The sequence below is a fragment of the Salvelinus alpinus genome, unplaced genomic scaffold (assembly GCF_045679555.1).
Source record: "Salvelinus alpinus unplaced genomic scaffold, SLU_Salpinus.1 scaffold_42, whole genome shotgun sequence".
Lineage (NCBI taxonomy): Eukaryota > Metazoa > Chordata > Actinopteri > Salmoniformes > Salmonidae > Salvelinus > Salvelinus alpinus.
The window spans coordinates 630,104-650,987 of NW_027255983.1; the positions used below are offsets into that span (position 1 = coordinate 630,104).

At 50.0% G+C, this 20,884-nt stretch overlaps 1 protein-coding gene across 1 annotated transcript in view; it reads left to right on the forward strand.

Annotated features, from left to right (window-relative positions):
* Positions 1-170: 170 nt before the first annotated feature.
* rab8b (RAB8B, member RAS oncogene family) overlaps positions 171-20,884 on the forward strand; it is a 47,000-nt gene continuing 26,286 nt past the window's right edge. The window contains exon 1 of the mRNA XM_071388567.1: positions 171-408. Within this exon, the coding sequence (XP_071244668.1) occupies positions 285-408 (124 nt within the window). The 5' untranslated portion in view covers positions 171-284. The remainder of the gene's footprint in view (positions 409-20,884) is intronic.

A 20,884-nucleotide genomic window follows, 5' to 3' on the forward strand; every position in this document is an offset into this window, starting at 1 on the left:
GATTTTAAGAGACATTTGAGAAATAGTCTGGTGTTTAGAAATAATGATGACTTTGTGGCTGTGGTAACCAGTGACTACCACGCTTCCGTCCTAGGTTCCTTGCTTCTGCTCCGCCTATTTTGTGTAACGTCATTAAACTAACGCCGCCTCGTTTTCCCCTGTACTGTTACTGTATGGTTAGTTAGTGTAACGAAGAGGTGTAGCCAGCAGCGAATAGCAGCCACAAACTGTTTGCTACGGTCCAGACATTCAATCAAATTTCGGGAAGAAGCGAGGGTGGAGAGATGGCGAAAACCTATGATTACCTTTTTAAATTGCTTCTCATCGGGGACAGCGGTGTCGGCAAGACATGTCTTCTCTTCCGATTCAGCGAAGATGCGTTCAACACTACCTTCATATCAACAATAGGTCCGTTTCTCTTTCTAAAATTGAGTGGGTTTTTGAACAACGGCATGCTGCTGAAAATGCTACATTTACATATCCCAATCTACTGAATGCTGTTGACATTTAGTGGGACGAGTTCGCGACAGGAAACGGGCCTAGAAGCATTACATCGTGTGCCAATTCAGATATAGTAAATGGTTTTGTTACATTGAAGATCTCTGTTATGTCTTATACTGTAGCCCTGGGTGTATCACCCTGCTAACTCTTTATTTGTAAACTAAGCTGTCATCTATTTTCACGGGCTCATATTTGTGACCTGTTGGCTGTCAGACAGTTTGATTGTCAGCTGTAATGGGGGCTCATGAATGGCACTGACAGTATTCCTGTCCAGGGCTTTGTTTTATCAGACAAAGAACATAACAGTATACAGGTAACTGCCAAAATAATGGAAACACTTGAGTAAATGAGGGATACAAAGTATATTGAAACACAGGTGTGGTTCCCGGAAGTTAATTAAGCAATTAACAATCCATCATGCTTAGGGTCATGTAGGATAAGGGTGGGCAGGTCATTATTTTGGCTACCATGGCTATGCCCCTATAGGATGACGATGCCCCCGTCCAAAGGGCACGAGTGGTCACTGAATGATTAGATGAGTATGAAAATGATGTAAACCATATGTCCTGGTCGTCTCAGTCACCAGATCTCAACCCAATTGAACACTTATGATTGGGGAGCGGAGCCTGAGACCAGTGTTTTCCACCACCATCAACAAAACACCAAATTATGCACCTTCTTGTGGAAGAACGATGTCTCATCCCTCCAATAGAGTTCCAGACACTTGTAGAATCTATGTCGAGGTGTATTGAAGCCGTTCTGGCTGGTGGTGACCCAACGCCCCTATAAACACCCTGTATGTTGGCGTTTCCTTTATTTTGTCAGTTACCTGTAGTTATTGTCTGTCCTACATGTCCATGTTGTTAGACGTGTCTGTGTTCTGGGGGTGTAAATGGACCCTAAACTGGAGGTGACGTATGTGTTTCTACCTCAGGAGTAGTTTGACTAGGTGGGTTTCCCAGATGTATTTCTACCTCAGGAGTAGTTTGACTAGGTGGGTTTCCCAGATGTATTTCTACCTCAGGAGTAGTTTGACTAGGTGGGTTTCCCAGATGTATTTCTACCCCAGGAGTAGTTTGACTAGGTGGGTTTCCCAGATGTATTTCTACCTCAGGAGTAGTTTGACTAGGTGGGTTTCCCAGATGTATTTCTACCTCAGGAGTAGTTTGACTAGGTGGGTTTCCCAGATGTATTTCTACCCCAGGAGTAGTTTAACTAGGTGGGTTTCCCAGATGTATTTCTACCCCAGGAGTAGTTTGACTAGGTGGGTTTCCCAGATGTATTTCTACCCCAGGAGTAGTTTGACTAGGTGGGTTTCCCAGATGTATTTCTACCTCAGGAGTAGTTTGACTAGGTGGGTTTCCCAGATGTATTTCTACCTCAGGAGTAGTTTGACTCGGTGGGTTTCCCAGATGTATTTCTACCTCAGGAGTAGTTTGACTAGGTGGGTTTCCCAGATGTATTTCTACCTCAGGAGTAGTTTGACTAGGTGGGTTTCCCAGATGTATTTCTACCTCAGGAGTAGTTTGACTAGGTGGGTTTCCCAGATGTATTTCTACCCCAGGAGTAGTTTGACTAGGTGGGTTTCCCAGATGTATTTCTACCTCAGGAGTAGTTTGACTAGGTGGGTTTCCCAGATGTATTTCTACCCCAGGAGTAGTTTAACTAGGTGGGTTTCCCAGATGTATTTCTACCCCAGGAGTAGTTTGACTAGGTGGGTTTCCCAGATGTATTTCTACCCCAGGAGTAGTTTGACTAGGTGGGTTTCCCAGATGTATTTCTACCTCAGGAGTAGTTTGACTAGGTGGGTTTCCCAGATGTATTTCTACCTCAGGAGTAGTTTGACTCGGTGGGTTTCCCAGATGTATTTCTACCTCAGGAGTAGTTTGACTAGGTGGGTTTCCCAGATGTATTTCTACCTCAGGAGTAGTTTGACTAGGTGGGTTTCCCAGATGTATTTCTACCCCAGGAGTAGTTTGACTAGGTGGGTTTCCCAGATGTATTTCTACCTCAGGAGTAGTTTGACTAGGTGGGTTTCCCAGATGTATTTCTACCTCAGGAGTAGTTTGACTAGGTGGGTTTCCCAGATGTATTTCTCCACAGAGAGAGACAGACCACTATGGTTATGTTGAGGGGTGGGGGGGTTCTTGTGTTATTAGAAATCCTCTTTTGACATGACAGTTAGACTTTCCGTTTGAGTGTGAAATGGGAAACCCCTTCACTGCTCCTTGACTTTCAGTTACCTTTGGGTGGGTGGAGTGTTCATCGTATGTACTTAAAACTCAACGACGATCAATTGGAAAAGCACCCAGGTTGTGTTTATGACACACAGGTTCAGAGATAGTACACATTTTATACTTTCCCCCTTCGTAAATAAACTGAGTGTAGATGACACACACACACACACACACACACACACACACACACACACACACACACACACACACACACACACACACACACACACACACACACACACACACGTAAAGGACACATGCTGCTTGCTAAGCGAGTACCACTTTCTCCCGATTCGGGCCAATACCTGGCGAGGACTCGGGAAGCGTCTTACCGTTCTGCGCCACACAAAAAAAGCGAGCTATTCTCTGGCACAAGTGGAGACACTTCAGGCGGAGGAGTAGGTTTCACACATCCCCATGTGCCACACACACACACACACACACACACACACACACAACAACACTTTTCTGAACGTTCGACATCACTTTCTACTCTGTCTTGAAAACTAAGTCACCGTTACTCCCAAACAACTGATCCTCATTGGTCGTCGTCATTCATCAAAACGTTAGTCTGTATTGTTTGTGAACGAGGCCAACAGAAGAAGAAAAAAGCAGCAGTTGTCTGATCTCACTCTCGTCGTTAATGAAGTGAAAGGGTACCAACTCTGAGGTCATTCCTGTGAGTAGAATAGAATGCCAGGAAGGTGTTCATTACTTCAGACTGGAGGCTGTGTCCCAAATGACGCCCTATTCCCTTTTATAGTGCACTACTTCTGAATGGAGTACCGTATGGCTCTGGTCAAAAGTAGTGCACTGTGTAGGCCATTTGGGACGCAGACCTGGGTCTGCTCTAAGGCTCACCCTGGGACTCTGTTGAATTGAATATAAACAATGGCAACATGGAGCTTTGGGACTCTGTTGAATAGAAACATCATCATCATGGAGCTTTGGGACTCTGTTGAATATAAACATCATCATGGAGCTTTGAGACTCTGTTGAATATAAACATCATCAACATGGAGCTTTGAGACTCTGTTGAATATAAACATCATCAACATGGAGCTTTGAGACTCTGTTGAATATAAACATCATCAACATGGAGCTTTGAGACTCTGTTGAATATAAACATCAACATGGAGCTTTGAGACTCTGTTGAATATAAACATCATCATGGAGCTTTGAGACTCTGTTGAATATAAACATCATCAACATGGAGCTTTGAGACTGTTGAATATAAACATCATTAACATGGAGCTTTGAGACTCTGTTGAATATAAACATCATCATGGAGCTTTGAGACTGTTGAATATAAACATCATCATGGAGCTTTGAGACTCTGTTGAATATAAACATCATCAACATGGAGCTTTGAGACTCTGTTGAATATAAACATCATCAACATGGAGCTTTGAGACTCTGTTGAATATAAACATCATTAACATGGAGCTTTGAGACTCTGTTGAATATAAACATCATCAATATGGAGCTTTGAGACTCTGTTGAATATAAACATCATTAACATGGAGCTTTGAGACTCTGTTGAATAGAAACAAAAGCTTTTTAACTGTTGTTAGGTCCCAAATTAGTATTTAGTGAGGCGATCTGTTTAAGATTGCTTGATTTAAATGTTTTAAAGTTTTGTAGAGTCATAGAGAGATATATTATTCAGCTTTTGTCACCAATCACTACTGGCTGACTAAGACTAATATAGAAAGTTGCACTACCCTCAGATTAAACTATATATATATAAACGTATGTGGACACCCCTTCAAATGAGTGGATTCGTCTATTTCAGCCACACCCGTTGCTGACGTGTATAAAATCGAGGCTGGTTATTTCCAGTGAAGGGAAATCGTAACACTACAGCATACAATGACATTGTAGACGATTCTGTGCTTCCAACTTTGTAGCAACAATTTAGGGAAGGCCCTTTCCTGTTTCAGCATGACAATGCCCCCGTGCATATAGCGAGGTATACAGCGAGGTATCTCGAAATGGTTTGTCGAAATCGGTGTGGAAGAACTTGACTGGCCTGCACAGGGCCCTGAACTCAACCCCAACGAACACCTTTCAGATGAATTGGAACGCCGACTGCGAGCCAGGCCTAATCGCCCAATATCAGTGCCCCGATCTCACTAATGCTCTTATGGCTGAATGGAAGCAAGTCCCCGCAGAAATGTTCCAACATCTAGTGGAAAGCCTTCCCAGAAGAGTGGAGGCTGTTATAGCAGCAATGTTCCAACATCTAGTGGAAAGCCTTCCCAGAAGAGTGGAGGCTGTTATAGCAGCAATGTTCCAACATCTAGTGGAAAGCCTTCCCAGAAGAGTGGAGGCTGTTATAGCAGCAATGTTCCAACATCTAGTGGAAAGCCTTCCCAGAAGAGTGGAGGCTGTTATAGCAGCAATGTTCCAACATCTAGTGGAAAGCCTTCCCTGAAGAGTGGAGGCTGTTATAGCAGCAAAGAGGGAACCAACTCCATATTAATGCCCATGATGTTGGAATGAGATGTTTGACGAGCAGCTGTCCACATACCTTTTGGTCATATAGAGTAGCTAAGACACTTCAGCCAGTCTGCTGTTTAGTCTGTCATGTCAACATATTTGCCACAGTTGGCCTGTTCCCCTACTCCCCCAAAGCCAATTCAAGAGAGAAAGGTGAGAAGGTACAAACATCTTAATTTGATTCGGGCTACTGAGTGACAGAAATAGATTGATAGAATCCACTACTAGGTTAGTCTGTGTCTGACAGCCCTGTGGGCCCTGGTCAAAAGTAGTGCACTAGTGAATAGGGGGCCATTTGGCTTGCCCTCCTGTGTTTCCTGTTTCCTGTGGAGGACAAGGTCTGTTGAATTGTGTCAGTCCGGTCGGTGGGAGCGTCACGGAGGACAAGGTCTGTTGAATTGTGTCAGTCCGGTCGGTGGGAGCGTCACGGAGGACAAGGTCTGTTGAATTGTGTCAGTCCGGTCGGTGGGAGCGTCACGGAGGACAAGGTCTGTTGAATTGTGTCAGTCCGGTCGGTGGGAGCGTCACGGAGGACAAGGTCTGTTGAATTGTGTCAGTCCGGTCGGTGGGAGCGTCACGGAGGACAAGGTCTGTTGAATTGTGTCAGTCCGGTCGGTGGGAGCGTCACGGAGGACAAGGTCTGTTGAATTGTTTCAGTCCGGTCGGTGGGAGCGTCACGGAGGACAAGGTCTGTTGAATTGTGTCAGTCCGGTCGGTGGGAGCGTCACGGAGGACAAGGTCTGTTGAATTGTGTCAGTCCGGTCGGTGGGAGCGTCACGGAGGACAAGGTCTGTTGAATTGTGTCAGTCCGGTCGGTGGGAGCGTCACGGAGGACAAGGTCTGTTGAATTGTGTCAGTCCGGTCGGTGGGAGCGTCACGGAGGACAAGGTCTGTTGAATTGTGTCAGTCCGGTCGGTGGGAGCGTCACGGAGGACAAGGTCTGTTGAATTGTGTCAGTCCGGTCGGTGGGAGCGTCACGGAGGACAAGGTCTGTTGAATTGTGTCAGTCCGGTCGGTGGGAGCGTCACGGAGGACAAGGTCTGTTGAATTGTGTCAGTCCGGTCGGTGGGAGCGTCACGGAGGACAAGGTCTGTTGAATTGTGTCAGTCCGGTCGGTGGGAGCGTCACGGAGGACAAGGTCTGTTGAATTGTGTCAGTCCGGTCGGTGGGAGCGTCACGGAGGACAAGGTCTGTTGAATTGTGTCAGTCCGGTCGGTGGGAGCGTCACGGAGGACAAGGTCTGTTGAATTGTGTCAGTCCGGTCGGTGGGAGCGTCACGGAGGACAAGGTCTGTTGAATTGTGTCAGTCCGGTCGGTGGGAGCGTCACGGAGGACAAGGTCTGTTGAATTGTGTCAGTCCGGTCGGTGGGAGCGTCACGGAGGACAAGGTCTGTTGAATTGTGTCAGTCCGGTCGGTGGGAGCGTCACGGAGGACAAGGTCTGTTGAATTGTTTCAGTCCGGTCGGTGGGAGCGTCACGGAGGACAAGGTCTGTTGAATTGTTTCAGTCCGGTCGGTGGGAGCGTCACGGAGGACAAGGTCTGTTGAATTGTTTCAGTCCGGTCGGTGGGAGCGTCACGGAGGACAAGGTCTGTTGAATTGTGTCAGTCCGGTCGGTGGGAGCGTCACGGAGGACAAGGTCTGTTGAATTGTGTCAGTCCGGTCGGTGGGAGCGTCACGGAGGACAAGGTCTGTTGAATTGTGTCAGTCCGGTCGGTGGGAGCGTCACGGAGGACAAGGTCTGTTGAATTGTGTCAGTCCGGTCGGTGGGAGCGTCACGGAGGACAAGGTCTGTTGAATTGTGTCAGTCCGGTCGGTGGGAGCGTCACGGAGGACAAGGTCTGTTGAATTGTGTCAGTCCGGTCGGTGGGAGCGTCACGGAGGACAAGGTCTGTTGAATTGTGTCAGTCCGGTCGGTGGGAGCGTCACGGAGGACAAGGTCTGTTGAATTGTGTCAGTCCGGTCGGTGGGAGCGTCACGGAGGACAAGGTCTGTTGAATTGTGTCAGTCCGGTCGGTGGGAGCGTCACGGAGGACAAGGTCTGTTGAATTGTGTCAGTCCGGTCGGTGGGAGCGTCACGGAGGACAAGGTCTGTTGAATTGTGTCAGTCCGGTCGGTGGGAGCGTCTCGGAGGACAAGGTCTGTTGAATTGTGTCAGTCCGGTCGGTGGGAGCGTCACGGAGGACAAGGTCTGTTGAATTGTGTCAGTCCGGTCGGTGGGAGCGTCACGCGAAGCGGCGAGGAGAATCTTCCTGAATGAAACAGGAAGTGAGAAGTGTATATATATATTTTTCTTCTCTGAACAGGAAGACAGTCGCTCAGAGAGCAGAGAGGAAGCACGTTATAGGCCAGCTCTACTCTCTTCTACAGACACAGCAGCAGTAGTCTAGTTTAACATCAGGTGACCTGGTCTATCCTGTTTGAATTACTGCTGTCTGAAGTGGACACCGTGACATAGGGGACATGATGTTGTGTGTGTGTGTGAAGCAGCTCAGTTCTCTCACTCAGCACAGTGCTGTGATGTCATTGTGCAGAGTATGAATGCTGGGAACTGTATAACGAAGATGGTGAATTTCTAATGAGATCCCTACTGTACAGTACTGTATTTAGTGTTGGGGATTTAAAGGGTGAATGTGAAATGAGTAACTCAGCCTGTATACAATGATCTGTAGTAACAGAAGCAGCACTGTCATAACCTTCCTCTGTCTCGTGAGCCATCAGCTGACCAGCTGTTGTGTTCAGGGTGGGGTGTGTGTGTGTGTGTGTGTACGTACATACACTGTGTATCTTCCGTCCGTGTGTCACTCACATCTCTTCCTGTGTGTGAGGCCCTGAGCAGAGAGGTCAGTGAACTCAGGGTGGGCCCCGCTGCAGGCTTCCCTAATCACCACCACTAACCAGCCCCCGCTGGCCAGGCTCTGGTTCCTCTTCCTGGACACAAGTGACTGGCTGGGAGGGGAAGGGCCCTGTTGGAGCCAGCACAGAGAGGGGTGGAAGAAGGAAAAGTCTCCTCTCTCTCTCTCACTCTGACGTACTGACTGACTGCCAGTAACCCCACGCAGTACAGAGCCACCGATGCAGCTCTTTCCATTCCTCTGCAGGCCCAGCAGGATGCTCCAGCCACCAATCAGACTCCTTCTAAAGAACACAAGTTCAATCACATGCGTTGGAATTCACCCACTGTCAAGTGAATTCACCAACTAGAGAATTCTTTCATTGTTGTGACTTTTTCTGTCAGTACTTCTGTGGGGGGGGGGGGATAGTTACTTCCGTTTCTGTTCTGTTTCAGTCATTTTATTGCCCTAAACATGGTTGAGGAAGACTTCTTGAAGATAGTTAAGAAAGGTCCCTATATTGTATTTAGAGGACAGCTTGGAAAGGAAGCCAAGCTAGCTGCCGTGTCGTCCGTATCCTGAAGTTCTTGGATGAGAGGGGTTTTTCTCCCCGTAGAGGCAGGAAGGGAAGTCTGTGTAGTTACGGTCCGGCTACGCCATGGCCATCGGGCGTCCGGCATTCGCCATCAACCGTTGAGCAAACACTTCCTTTGAAATCAATGAAAGATGCTTCGCTGTGTTGTGCTCACATTGTGTCACGTCCAATGGAAGCGTCCAAGCTCAATAATCAGCGAGGTTCAATTCTCGATGGCTGACGCCCGTTCATTCATCCTCCACTAGACACCACTGGTTACGTCCTCCACTAGACACCACTGGTTATGTCCTCCACTAGACACCACTGGTTATGTCCTCCACTAGACACCACTGGTTATGTCCTCCACTAGACACCACTGGTTATGTCCTCCACTAGACACCACTGGTTACGTCCTCCACTAGACACCACTGGTTATGTCCTCCACTAGACACCACTGGTTATGTCCTCCACTAGACACCACTGGTTATGTCCTCCACTAGACACCACTGGTTACGTCCTCCACTAGACACCACTGGTTACGTCCTCCACTAGACACCACTGGTTACGTCCTCCACTAGACACCACTGGTTATGTCCTCCACTAGACACCACTGGTTACGTCCTCCACTAGACACCACTGGTTACGTCCTCCACTAGACACCACTGGTTATGTCCTCCACTAGACACCACTGGTTATGTCCTCCACTAGTCACCACTGGTTATGTCCTCCACTAGACACCACTGGTTATGTCCTCCACTAGACACCACTGGTTATGTCCTCCACTAGACACCACTGGTTATGTCCTCCACTAGACACCACTGGTTATGTCCTCCACTAGACACCACTGGTTATGTCCTCCACTAGACACCACTGGTTATGTCCTCCTCTAGACACCACTGGTTATGTCCTCCACTAGACACCACTGGTTACGTCCTCCACTAGACACCACTGGTTACGTCCTCCACTAGACACCACTGGTTACGTCCTCCACTAGACACCACTGGTTACGTCCTCCACTAGACACCACTGGTTATGTCCTCCACTAGACACCACTGGTTACGTCCTCCACTAGACACCACTGGTTATGTCCTCCACTAGACACCACTGGTTATGTCCTCCACTAGTCACCACTGGTTACGTCCTCCACTAGACACCACTGGTTATGTCCTCCTCTAGACACCACTGGTTATGTCCTCCTCTAGACACCACTGGTTATGTCCTCCACTAGACACCACTGGTTACGTCCTCCACTAGACACCACTGGTTATGTCCTCCACTAGACACCACTGGTTATGTCCTCCACTAGACACCACTGGTTATGTCCTCCACTAGACACCACTGGTTATGTCCTCCACTAGTCACCACTGGTTATGTCCTCCTCTAGACACCACTGGTTATGTCCTCTAGACACCACTGGTTATGTCCTCCACTAGACACCACTGGTTATGTCCTCCTCTAGACACCACTGGTTATGTCCTCCACTAGACACCACTGGTTATGTCCTCCTCTAGACACCACTGGTTATGTCCTCCACTAGACACCACTGGTTATGTCCTCCTCTAGACACCACTGGTTACGTCCTCCACTAGACACCACTGGTTACGTCCTCCTCTAGACACCACTGGTTACGTCCTCCACTAGACACCACTGGTTATGTCCTCCACTAGACACCACTGTCCTCCACTAGTCACCACTGGTTATGTCCTCCACTAGACACCACTGGTTATGTCCTCCACTAGTCACCACTGGTTATGTCCTCCACTAGACACCACTGTCCTCCACTAGACACCACTGGTTACGTCCTCCACTAGACACCACTGGTTACGTCCTCCACTAGACACCACTGGTTACGTCCTCCACTAGACACCACTGGTTATGTCCTCCACTAGACACCACTGGTTATGTCCTCCACTAGACACCACTGGTTACGTCCTCCACTAGACACCACTGGTTATGTCCTCCGCTAGACACCACTGCTTATGTCCTCCGCTAGACACCACTGGTTATGTCCTCCACTAGACACCACTGGTTATGTCCTCCACTAGACACCACTGGTTATGTCCTCCTCTAGACACCACTGGTTATGTCCTCCACTAGACACCACTGGTTACGTCCTCCACTAGACACCACTGGTTACGTCCTCCACTAGACACCACTGGTTACGTCCTCCTCTAGACACCACTGGTTATGTCCTCCACTAGACACCACTGGCCTCCTCTAGACACCACTGGTTATGTCCTCCACTAGACACCACTGGTTATGTCCTCCACTAGACACCACTGGTTATGTCCTCCACTAGACACCACTGGTTATGTCCTCCACTAGACACCACTGGTTATGTCCTCCACTAGACACCACTGGTTATGTCCTCCACTAGACACCACTGGTTATGTCCTCCACTAGACACCACTGGTTATGTCCTCCACTAGACACCACTGTCCTCCACTAGTCACCACTGGTTATGTCCTCCACTAGACACCACTGGTTATGTCCTCCACTAGTCACCACTGGTTACGTCCTCCACTAGACACCACTGGTTATGTCCTCCACTAGACACCACTGGTTATGTCCTCCACTAGACACCACTGGTTATGTCCTCCACTAGACACCACTGGTTATGTCCTCCACTAGACACCACTGGTTATGTCCTCCACTAGACACCACTGGTTATGTCCTCCACTAGACACCACTGGTTATGTCCTCCACTAGACACCACTGGTTATGTCCTCCACTAGACACCACTGGTTATGTCCTCCACTAGACACCACTGGTTATGTCCTCCACTAGACACCACTGGTTATGTCCTCCACTAGACACCACTGGTTATGTCCTCCTCTAGACACCACTGGTTATGTCCTCCACTAGTCACCACTGGTTACGTCCTCCACTAGACACCACTGTCCTCCACTAGACACCACTGTCCTCCACTAGACACCACTGGTTATGTCCTCCTCTAGACACCACTGGTTATGTCCTCCACTAGACACCACTGGTTATGTCCTCCACTAGACACCACTGTCCTCCACTAGTGACCACTGGTTATGTCCTCCACTAGACACCACTGGTTATGTCCTCCACTAGTCACCACTGGTTACGTCCTCCACTAGACACCACTGGTTATGTCCTCCACTAGACACCACTGGTTATGTCCTCCACTAGACACCACTGGTTATGTCCTCCACTAGACACCACTGGTTATGTCCTCCACTAGACACCACTGGTTATGTCCTCCTCTAGACACCACTGGTTATGTCCTCCACTAGACACCACTGGTTATGTCCTCCACTAGACACCACTGGTTATGTCCTCCACTAGACACCACTGGTTATGTCCTCCTCTAGACACCACTGGTTATGTCCTCCACTAGACACCACTGGTTACGTCCTCCACTAGACACCACTGGTTATGTCCTCCACTAGACACCACTGGTTATGTCCTCCACTAGTCACCACTGGTTATGTCCTCCTCTAGACACCACTGGTTACGTCCTCCACTAGACACCACTGGTTACGTCCTCCACTAGACACCACTGGTTACGTCCTCCACTAGACACCACTGTTTACGTCCTCCACTAGACACCACTGGTTACGTCCTCCACTAGACACCACTGGTTATGTCCTCCACTAGACACCACTGGTTACGTCCTCCACTAGACACCACTGTCCTCCACTAGACACCACTGGTTACGTCCTCCACTAGACACCACTGGTTACGTCCTCCACTAGACACCACTGGTTATGTCCTCCACTAGACACCACTGATTATGTCCTCCACTAGACACCACTGGTTATGTCCTCCACTAGACACCACTGGTTATGTCCTCCACTAGTCACCACTGGTTATGTCCTCCTCTAGACACCACTGGTTATGTCCTCCACTAGACACCACTGGTTACGTCCTCCACTAGACACCACTGGTTACGTCCTCCACTAGACACCACTGGTTACGTCCTCCACTAGACACCACTGGTTACGTCCTCCACTAGACACCACTGGTTACGTCCTCCACTAGACACCACTGGTTACGTCCTCCACTAGACACCACTGGTTACGTCCTCCACTAGACACCACTGGTTACGTCCTCCACTAGACACCACTGGTTACGTCCTCCACTAGACACCACTGGTTACGTCCTCCACTAGACACCACTGGTTACGTCCTCCACTAGACACCACTGGTTACGTCCTCCACTAGACACCACTGGTTATGTCCTCCACTAGACACCACTGGTTATGTCCTCCACTAGACACCACTGGTTATGTCCTCCACTAGACACCACTGGTTATGTCCTCCACTAGACACCACTGGTTATGTCCTCCACTAGACACCACTGGTTATGTCCTCCACTAGACACCACTGGTTATGTCCTCCACTAGACACCACTGGTTACGTCCTCCTCTAGACACCACTGGTTACGTCCTCCTCTAGACACCACTGGTTACGTCCTCCACTAGACACCACTGGTTACGTCCTCCACTAGACACCACTGGTTACGTCCTCCACTAGACACCACTGGTTACGTCCTCCACTAGACACCACTGGTTACGTCCTCCACTAGACACCACTGGTTACGTCCTCCACTAGACACCACTGGTTACGTCCTCCACTAGACACCACTGGTTATGTCCTCCACTAGACACCACTGGTTACGTCCTCCACTAGACACCACTGGTTATGTCCTCCACTAGACACCACTGGTTATGTCCTCCACTAGACACCACTGGTTATGTCCTCCACTAGACACCACTGGTTATGTCCTCCACTAGACACCACTGGTTATGTCCTCCACTAGACACCACTGGTTATGTCCTCCACTAGACACCACTGGTTATGTCCTCCACTAGACACCACTGGTTATGTCCTCCACTAGACACCACTGGTTATGTCCTCCTCTAGACACCACTGGTTATGTCCTCCACTAGACACCACTGGTTATGTCCTCCACTAGACACCACTGGTTATGTCCTCCACTAGACACCACTGGTTATGTCCTCCACTAGTCACCACTGGTTACGTCCTCCTCTAGACACCACTGGTTACGTCCTCCACTAGACACCACTGGTTACGTCCTCCACTAGACACCACTGGTTACGTCCTCCACTAGACACCACTGTTTACGTCCTCCACTAGACACCACTGGTTACGTCCTCCACTAGACACCACTGGTTACGTCCTCCACTAGACACCACTGGTTACGTCCTCCACTAGACACCACTGTCCTCCACTAGACACCACTGGTTACGTCCTCCACTAGACACCACTGGTTACGTCCTCCACTAGACACCACTGGTTATGTCCTCCACTAGACACCACTGGTTACGTCCTCCACTAGACACCACTGGTTACGTCCTCCACTAGACACCACTGGTTACGTCCTCCACTAGACACCACTGGTTATGTCCTCCACTAGACACCACTGGTTATGTCCTCCACTAGTCACCACTGGTTATGTCCTCCTCTAGACACCACTGGTTATGTCCTCCACTAGACACCACTGGTTATGTCCTCCACTAGACACCACTGGTTATGTCCTCCACTAGACACCACTGGTTATGTCCTCCACTAGACACCACTGGTTACGTCCTCCACTAGACACCACTGGTTACGTCCTCCTCTAGACACCACTGGTTACGTCCTCCACTAGACACCACTGGTTACGTCCTCCACTAGACACCACTGGTTACGTCCTCCACTAGACACCACTGGTTACGTCCTCCTCTAGACACCACTGGTTACGTCCTCCACTAGACACCACTGGTTACGTCCTCCACTAGACACCACTGGTTACGTCCTCCTCTAGACACCACTGGTTACGTCCTCCACTAGACACCACTGGTTACGTCCTCCTCTAGACACCACTGGTTACGTCCTCCACTAGACACCACTGGTTACGTCCTCCACTAGACACCACTGGTTATGTCCTCCACTAGACACCACTGGTTATGTCCTCCACTAGACACCACTGGTTATGTCCTCCACTAGACACCACTGGTTATGTCCTCCACTAGACACCACTGGTTATGTCCTCCACTAGACACCACTGGTTATGTCCTCCACTAGACACCACTGGTTATGTCCTCCACTAGACACCACTGGTTATGTCCTCCACTAGACACCACTGGTTATGTCCTCCACTAGACACCACTGGTTATGTCCTCCACTAGACACCACTGGTTATGTCCTCCACTAGACACCACTGGTTATGTCCTCCTCTAGACACCACTGGTTATGTCCTCCACTAGACACCACTGGTTATGGCCTCCACTAGACACCACTGGTTATGGCCTCCACTAGACACCACTGGTTACGTCCTCCACTAGACACCACTGGTTACGTCCTCCACTAGACACCACTGGTTACGTCCTCCACTAGACACCACTGGTTACGTCCTCCACTAGACACCACTGGTTACGTCCTCCACTAGACACCACTGGTTACGTCCTCCACTAGACACCACTGGTTATGTCCTCCACTAGACACCACTGGTTATGTCCTCCACTAGACACCACTGGTTATGTCCTCCACTAGACACCACTGGTTATGTCCTCCACTAGACACCACTGGTTATGTCCTCCACTAGACACCACTGTCCTCCACTAGTCACCACTGGTTATGTCCTCCACTAGACACCACTGGTTATGTCCTCCACTAGACACCACTGGTTACGTCCTCCACTAGACACCACTGGTTACGTCCTCCACTAGACACCACTGGCCTCCACTAGACACCACTGGTTACGTCCTCCACTAGACACCACTGGTTATGTCCTCCACTAGACACCACTGGTTACGTCCTCCACTAGACACCACTGGTTACGTCCTCCACTAGACACCACTGGTTACGTCCTCCACTAGACACCACTGGTTACGTCCTCCACTAGACACCACTGGTTATGTCCTCCACTAGACACCACTGGTTATGTCCTCCACTAGACACCACTGGTTATGTCCTCCACTAGACACCACTGGTTATGTCCTCCACTAGACACCACTGGTTACGTCCTCCACTAGACACCACTGGTTACGTCCTCCACTAGACACCACTGGTTATGTCCTCCACTAGACACCACTGGTTATGTCCTCCACTAGACACCACTGGTTATGTCCTCCACTAGACACCACTGGTTATGTCCTCCACTAGACACCACTGGTTATGTCCTCCACTAGACACCACTGGTTATGTCCTCCACTAGACACCACTGGTTATGTCCTCCACTAGACACCACTGGTTATGTCCTCCACTAGACACCACTGGTTACGTCCTCCTCTAGACACCACTGGTTACGTCCTCCTCTAGACACCACTGGTTACGTCCTCCACTAGACACCACTGGTTACGTCCTCCACTAGACACCACTGGTTACGTCCTCCACTAGACACCACTGGTTACGTCCTCCACTAGACACCACTGGTTACGTCCTCCACTAGACACCACTGGTTACGTCCTCCACTAGACACCACTGGTTACGTCCTCCACTAGACACCACTGGTTACGTCCTCCACTAGACACCACTGGTTACGTCCTCCACTAGACACCACTGGTTACGTCCTCCACTAGTCACCACTGGTTATGTCCTCCTCTAGACACCACTGGTTATGTCCTCCACTAGACACCACTGGTTATGTCCTCCACTAGACACCACTGGTTACGTCCTCCACTAGACACCACTGGTTACGTCCTCCACTAGACACCACTGGTTACGTCCTCCACTAGACACCACTGGTTACGTCCTCCTCTAGACACCACTGGTTACGTCCTCCACTAGACACCACTGGTTACGTCCTCCACTAGACACCACTGGTTACGTCCTCCACTAGACACCACTGGTTACGTCCTCCTCTAGACACCACTGGTTACGTCCTCCACTAGACACCACTGGTTACGTCCTCCACTAGACACCACTGGTTACGTCCTCCTCTAGACACCACTGGTTACGTCCTCCACTAGACACACCACTGGTTACGTCCTCCTCTAGACACCACTGGTTACGTCCTCCACTAGACACCACTGGTTACGTCCTCCACTAGACACCACTGGTTACGTCCTCCACTAGACACCACTGGTTATGTCCTCCACTAGACACCACTGGTTATGTCCTCCACTAGACACCACTGGTTATGTCCTCCACTAGACACCACTGGTTATGTCCTCCACTAGACACCACTGGTTATGTCCTCCACTAGACACCACTGGTTATGTCCTCCACTAGACACCACTGGTTACGTCCTCCACTAGACACCACTGGTTACGTCCTCCACTAGACACCACTGGTTACGTCCTCCACTAGACACCACTGGTTACGTCCTCCACTAGACACCACTGGTTATGTCCTCCACTAGACACCACTGGTTATGTCCTCCACTAGACACCACTGGTTATGTCCTCCACTAGACACCACTGGTTATGTCCTCCACTAGACACCACTGGTTATGTCCTCCACTAGACACCACTGGTTATGTCCTCCACTAGACACCACTGGTTATGTCCTCCACTAGACACCACTGTCCTCCACTAGTCACCACTGGTTATGTCCTCCACTAGACACCACTGGTTATGTCCTCCACTAGACACCACTGGTTACGTCCTCCACTAGACACCACTGGTTACGTCCTCCACTAGACACCACTGGCCTCCACTAGACACCACTGGTTACGTCCTCCACTAGACACCACTGGTTACGTCCTCCACTAGACACCACTGGTTACGTCCTCCACTAGACACCACTGGTTACGTCCTCCACTAGACACCACTGGTTACGTCCTCCACTAGACACCACTGGTTATGTCCTCCACTAGACACCACTGGTTACGTCCTCCACTAGACACCACTGGTTACGTCCTCCACTAGACACCACTGGTTACGTCCTCCACTAGACACCACTGGTTATGTCCTCCACTAGACACCACTGGTTATGTCCTCCACTAGACACCACTGGTTATGTCCTCCACTAGACACCACTGGTTATGTCCTCCACTAGACACCACTGGTTATGTCCTCCTCTAGACACCACTGGTTACGTCCTCCGCTAGACACCACTGGTTATGTCCTCCGCTAGACACCACTGGTTATGTCCTCCACTAGACACCACTGGTTATGTCCTCCACTAGACACCACTGGCCTCCACTAGACACCACTGGTTACGTCCTCCACTAGACACCACTGGTTATGTCCTCCACTAGACACCACTGGTTACGTCCTCCACTAGACACCACTGGTTACGTCCTCCACTAGACACCACTGGTTACGTCCTCCACTAGACACCACTGGTTATGTCCTCCACTAGACACCACTGGTTATGTCCTCCACTAGACACCACTGGTTACGTCCTCTACTAGACACCACTGGTTATGTCCTCCACTAGACACCACTGGTTATGTCCTCCACTAGACACCACTGGTTATGTCCTCCACTAGACACCACTGGTTATGTCCTCCACTAGACACCACTGGTTATGTCCTCCACTAGACACCACTGGTTATGTCCTCCACTAGACACCACTGGTTATGTCCTCCACTAGACACCACTGGTTACGTCCTCCACTAGACACCACTGGTTATGTCCTCCACTAGACACCACTGGTTATGTCCTCCACTAGACACCACTGGTTATGTCCTCCACTAGACACCACTGGTTATGTCCTCCACTAGACACCACTGGTTATGTCCTCCACTAGACACCACTGGTTATGTCCTCCACTAGACACCACTGTCCTCCACTAGTCACCACTGGTTATGTCCTCCACTAGACACCACTGGTTATGTCCTCCACTAGACACCACTGGTTATGTCCTCCACTAGACACCACTGTCCTCCACTAGTCACCACTGGTTATGTCCTCCACTAGACACCACTGGTTATGTCCTCCACTAGACACCACTGTCCTCCACTAGACACCACTGTCCTCCACTAGACACCACTGGTTATGTCCTCCACTAGTCACCACTGGTTATGTCCTCCACTAGACACCACTGGTTACGTCCTCCACTAGACACCACTGGTTACGTCCTCCACTAGACACCACTGGTTACGTCCTCCACTAGACACCACTGGTTACGTCCTCCACTAGACACCACTGGTTATGTCCTCCACTAGACACCACTGGTTATGTCCTCCACTAGACACCACTGGTTATGTCCTCCACTAGACACCACTGGTTATGTCCTCCACTAGACACCACTGGTTACGTCCTCCTCTAGACACCACTGGTTACGTCCTCCACTAGACACCACTGGTTATGTCCTCCACTAGTCACCACTGGTTATGTCCTCCTCTAGACACCACTGGTTATGTCCTCCACTAGACACCACTGGTTATGTCCTCCACTAGACACCACTGGTTATGTCCTCCACTAGACACCACTGGTTATGTCCTCCTCTAGACACCACTGGTTATGTCCTCCTCTAGACACCACTGGTTATGTCCTCCACTAGACACCACTGGTTACGTCCTCCACTAGACACCACTGGTTATGTCCTCCACTAGACACCACTGGTTATGTCCTCCACTAGACACCACTGGTTATGTCCTCCACTAGACACCACTGGTTATGTCCTCCACTAGACACCACTGGTTATGTCCTCCACTAGACACCGCTGGTTACGTCCTCCACTAGACACCGCTGGTTACGTCCTCCACTAGACACCACTGGTTATGTCCTCCACTAGACACCACTGGTTATGTCCTCCACTAGACACCACTGGTTATGTCCTCCACTAGTCACCACTGGTTACGTCCTCCACTAGACACCACTGGTTACGTCCTCCACTAGACACCACTGGTTATGTCCTCCACTAGACACCACTGGTTACGTCCTCCACTAGACACCACTGGTTACGTCCTCCACTAGACACCACTGGTTACGTCCTCCACTAGACACCACTGGTTACGTCCTCCACTAGACACCACTGGTTACGTCCTCCACTAGACACCACTGGTTATGTCCTCCACTAGACACCACTGGTTATGTCCTCCACTAGACACCACTGGTTATGTCCTCCACTAGACACCACTGGTTATGTCCTCCACTAGACACCACTGGTTATGTCCTCCACTAGACACCACTGGTTACGTCCTCCACTAGACACCACTGGTTACGTCCTCCACTAGACACCACTGGTTACGTCCTCCACTAGACACCACTGGTTACGTCCTCCACTAGACACCACTGGTTACGTCCTCCACTAGACACCACTGGTTATGTCCTCCACTAGACACCACTGGTTATGTCCTCCACTAGACACCACTGGTTATGTCCTCCACTAGACACCACTGGTTATGTCCTCCACTAGACACCACTGGTTATGTCCTCCACTAGACACCACTGGTTATGTCCTCCACTAGACACCACTGTCCTCCACTAGTCACCACTGGTTATGTCCTCCACTAGACACCACTGGTTATGTCCTCCACTAGACACCACTGGTTACGTCCTCCACTAGACACCACTGGTTACGTCCTCAACTAGACACCACTGGCCTCCACTAGACACCACTGGTTACGTCCTCCACTAGACACCACTGGTTATGTCCTCCACTAGACACCACTGGTTACGTCCTCCACTAGACACCACTGGTTACGTCCTCCACTAGACACCACTGGTTACGTCCTCCACTAGACACCACTGGTTACGTCCTCCACTAGACACCACTGGTTACGTCCTCCACTAGACACCACTGGTTACGTCCTCCACTAGACACCACTGGTTACGTCCTCCACTAGACACCACTGGTTATGTCCTCCACTAGACACCACTGGTTATGTCCTCCACTAGACACCACTGGTTATGTCCTCCACTAGACACCACTGGTTACGTCCTCCACTAGACACCACTGGTTATGTCCTCCACTAGACACCACTGGTTATGTCCTCCACTAGACACCACTGGTTATGTCCTCCACTAGACACCACTGGTTACGTCCTCCACTAGACACCACTGGTTACGTCCTCCTCTAGACACCACTGGTTACGTCCTCCGCTAGACACCACTGGTTATGTCCTCCGCTAGACACCACTGGTTATGTCCTCCGCTAGACACCACTGGTTATGTCCTCCGCTAGACACCACTGGTTATGTCCTCCACTAGACACCACTGGCCTCCACTAGACACCACTGGTTACGTCCTCCACTAGACACCACTGGTTATGTCCTCCACTAGACACCACTGGTTACGTCCTCCACTAGACACCACTGGTTACGTCCTCCACTAGACACCACTGGTTACGTCCTCCACTAGACACCACT